The 3,006-nt window shown below is 43.4% G+C and overlaps 1 protein-coding gene across 1 annotated transcript; it reads right to left on the bottom strand.

Annotated features, from left to right (window-relative positions):
• Nucleotides 1-956: 956 nt before the first annotated feature.
• Nucleotides 957-1,664, bottom strand: LOC131025796 (uncharacterized). Its single transcript, XM_057955584.1, has one exon. The coding sequence runs from the start codon at nt 1,662-1,664 to the stop codon at nt 957-959; it is 708 nt and encodes a 235-aa protein (XP_057811567.1).
• Nucleotides 1,665-3,006: the final 1,342 nt, after the last annotated feature.

A 3,006-nucleotide genomic window follows, 5' to 3' on the forward strand; every position in this document is an offset into this window, starting at 1 on the left:
GTTGATACAACACGAATCAAAAAATATTTTAATTCGTTTGAGGAATTGCTAAAATAATTCATGCAATCAATTGTGTGATTCATTACCCGTGTGAATATCATAGTCATATTAGTTATGAATTACGTTTTGATACAGCATGAATTGAATTTGTATGTGACAAATCATGTATGTCGATTATTGATCACGAAAGTATCTTCTTGAATTTAAGTAACATGTTTCATGAATTTTAAAGAGATAAGATATGAATCGCGGTTGCAAGTCATTTTTAATTATTAAAATGCGGTTTTATATAAAAGGAAAAGAAAAAATAATCTCATGAAAGCACAAAGACGCAGACTAGGAAATCGGGACTCAAAAAAGAGATCAAGAAAACAACGAAAAAGAACTCACAAGCCAGAAAGGCTTCAACACCCTAAACACACAACTAACTAGTAAAAAGGAAAATCCATATTTGTGTGTTGCTCTTGCAACTCCATTTCATCTGCCCATCTACCGTTGGCGATATTATTCATAACCTGCATACTAGCACTTCTGTCATGATCAATGACAAAGTCTCTAGGCTTATAGCCCATTTCCACTGCGTTCCTGAGGCGATTTTTTATAGTATCTTCTGAACTCTGTGGAACACGTGGACGTTCCATCCCCTTCGGAGGACGGCCCCGTCTCTTAGGCGTCACATTTTCAGCGAGCATTTGCATGCCCTGGTTAACTTGCTCCTCTAACCTACCTAGACGACTAGCAAAATCATCCGTCGTAGTAGTGTTCGAAACCTTGCCATCATGAGAAGTGATTCCCGCTGCCGCAAGTGCATCCTCATTCCCGCTGCTTGTCTCAAGAACCGAAGCCTTACGGTCCAAATTTGAGGAAGTCAGGTCATTCCCCAAAGCAACCTCAGCTGCGCTTCCATCCGGCATCTCAACCTGAATCTCCTCGTCCACCTCCACATCGCTCCCAGCCTACTGAATATCATCCCCCTTGTCATCCGGAGCCGTCGCCGCAGCTGGCAAATTAGGACTATGAGGCCGCAGCTCCTGAACCGCCGAAACAACCTGGAGTTGTAGCTGCTTTTGCTGTATTTCTTGCTCTTCCGTCGAAAGAATAGCAAAGGAGTTCCCCGGAGAACGCTGTTGCGCCCCGGTGGCCAGATCCGTTGAAGCCACGTGCTTCTTTCCCCTCTCAACAACCTGCCACTCAGTGCCAGGCAGTGTCTTCGGATCTGGTAGTTCAGGCACGCCTTCAACAGTCGTAGAGTCGATCTTAGAGGCCGGCTCTACACGTCTTTTTTTCCGACACGTATCCTGTGCATGACTAGTTATTTTGCAACTATCACAGTAGAGCGGTAAATTTTCGAAGACAAATTCAACGTAAAATGAAATATCCCCGCGGTCAATCAGAAGAGAAGAAGGGGGATTGTGAGACATATCCATTTCAACTAGTATGCGTGCAAATTGCCCAAATTCGCGCCCCACCGTCGCTCTATCAATCTTCAAATGATGACCCAAAAACCGTCCAATCCCGGAGATCACCTGTGGATTCCAATACTCAATTGGCAGATAGTGTATGCGAACCCAAACATTCGCCAAAGGAGAGTTCTCTTTAAAAGGATCAAAATTTCGGGCCCATTTACGGAGTCGGAGATGCCCCTTTGAGAGTTCCCAAACCATTTTCGCCTTTGCTATCGTAAAGTCCGCTGCCGAAGTAAATCAGAGCGTAAAATAACCTTTTCCCAACGAAATGAGTTGCCAATGAGCGGTTAAACTCCATAAGTCCTGAAGCTCCAGTTTAAGTTCCATAGTTGATCGAGGCTTATCACCTTTCCGAAGCAGCAAGCGCCCCGTCAAAGCAAATTTGAATTCCTTGACTTCCTTAAGATAAAGATCCATCGGTATTTTGAGGGAGAATTGATCACCCTCTTTCGTGGGCTTGAGATCATGGAAGTTATGCGCTGCCAGATCCGTCTTCTTGCCTGTGGCAATCGCATAAGAAACCCTAGTTTCCTGCACGTTAGGGTTCTTGGAGGAGTTGTCGACTACAGAAGTAGGGACGATAGAACCGATCGGAGCCTTAGCAGCAGCGGGCGAGCGCGGCCGACCTGCAACTGCTCCGGCAGAAGATCCCGACCCCATGAGCAGAGAACGCTGAAACGGAGAAAGGGATGAATAAGTAGATTGAGATTGAGGTGCTTCAAAATTGGCTGAAACCGAGGGGAGATTGAGTCCCCCCTTATCTGGACCGACGACCGTGGAAGCCATCTGCCGGAAGAACGGACGGCGGCGGCGGCGGTTAAGGATGGCATGAGGCTAGGGTTAGCGAGGGAGAAGAGAGCGTCAAAAATTATACATTGCAAGTCATTTTTAATACTCCCTCCGTCCGCCAAAAGTATTCCACAATTACTATATTTGGCGTCCGCAAAAAGTATTCCACTTTCCTTTTTAAGCCATGGTCCCACCATCCACCTTTATATTTTATCCTTACAAACACTCTTTATTTACAAAAAACCCACCCCAAATTCAATCTCAACCACACATCTCATAAAGTGGTGGGACCCTTTCTCCACTACATCAACATCATCACACATTTTATTAAACTACGTGCCCGGCCAAAGTGGAATACTTTTGGCGGACGGAGGGAGTAATAAACATATTGTATTCACAATTTTTGTGAGCGTGAATTATGGGGATGAAATCAATCTTTAATTAATTGTTAATTTAAATTCATCGGATATGGAAAATCAATCTTTCCAACTTAATGGACATGAATTCTGGGGATGAAAATCTGTACATGGAAGGTCAAAATTGTGGTATTACTATATTATCATTAATTAAAAATACGTCATGAATTACCAGTACACGTGAAACGAATTAATCTAAAATGCAGGATTTAAATCTCAGCCGTTAACTTGGTATAGATCTAGGGTGAGAAATTGTTCCTATTTTAAACACTTAAGGGTGTTTTAACCCTAGCCCAACCCTATATATATATATAGAGAGAGAGAAAAGTTAAACA

Source organism: Salvia miltiorrhiza, chromosome 5 (genome assembly GCF_028751815.1).
Source record: "Salvia miltiorrhiza cultivar Shanhuang (shh) chromosome 5, IMPLAD_Smil_shh, whole genome shotgun sequence".
In the NCBI taxonomy this organism is placed as follows: domain Eukaryota; kingdom Viridiplantae; phylum Streptophyta; class Magnoliopsida; order Lamiales; family Lamiaceae; genus Salvia; species Salvia miltiorrhiza.

What these genes read in the sequence shown, in the direction of transcription:
- LOC131025796 (XM_057955584.1), bottom strand. Translation starts at nt 1,664, where the DNA reads ATGGTTTGGGAACTCTCAAAGGGGCATCTCCGACTCCGTAAATGGGCC.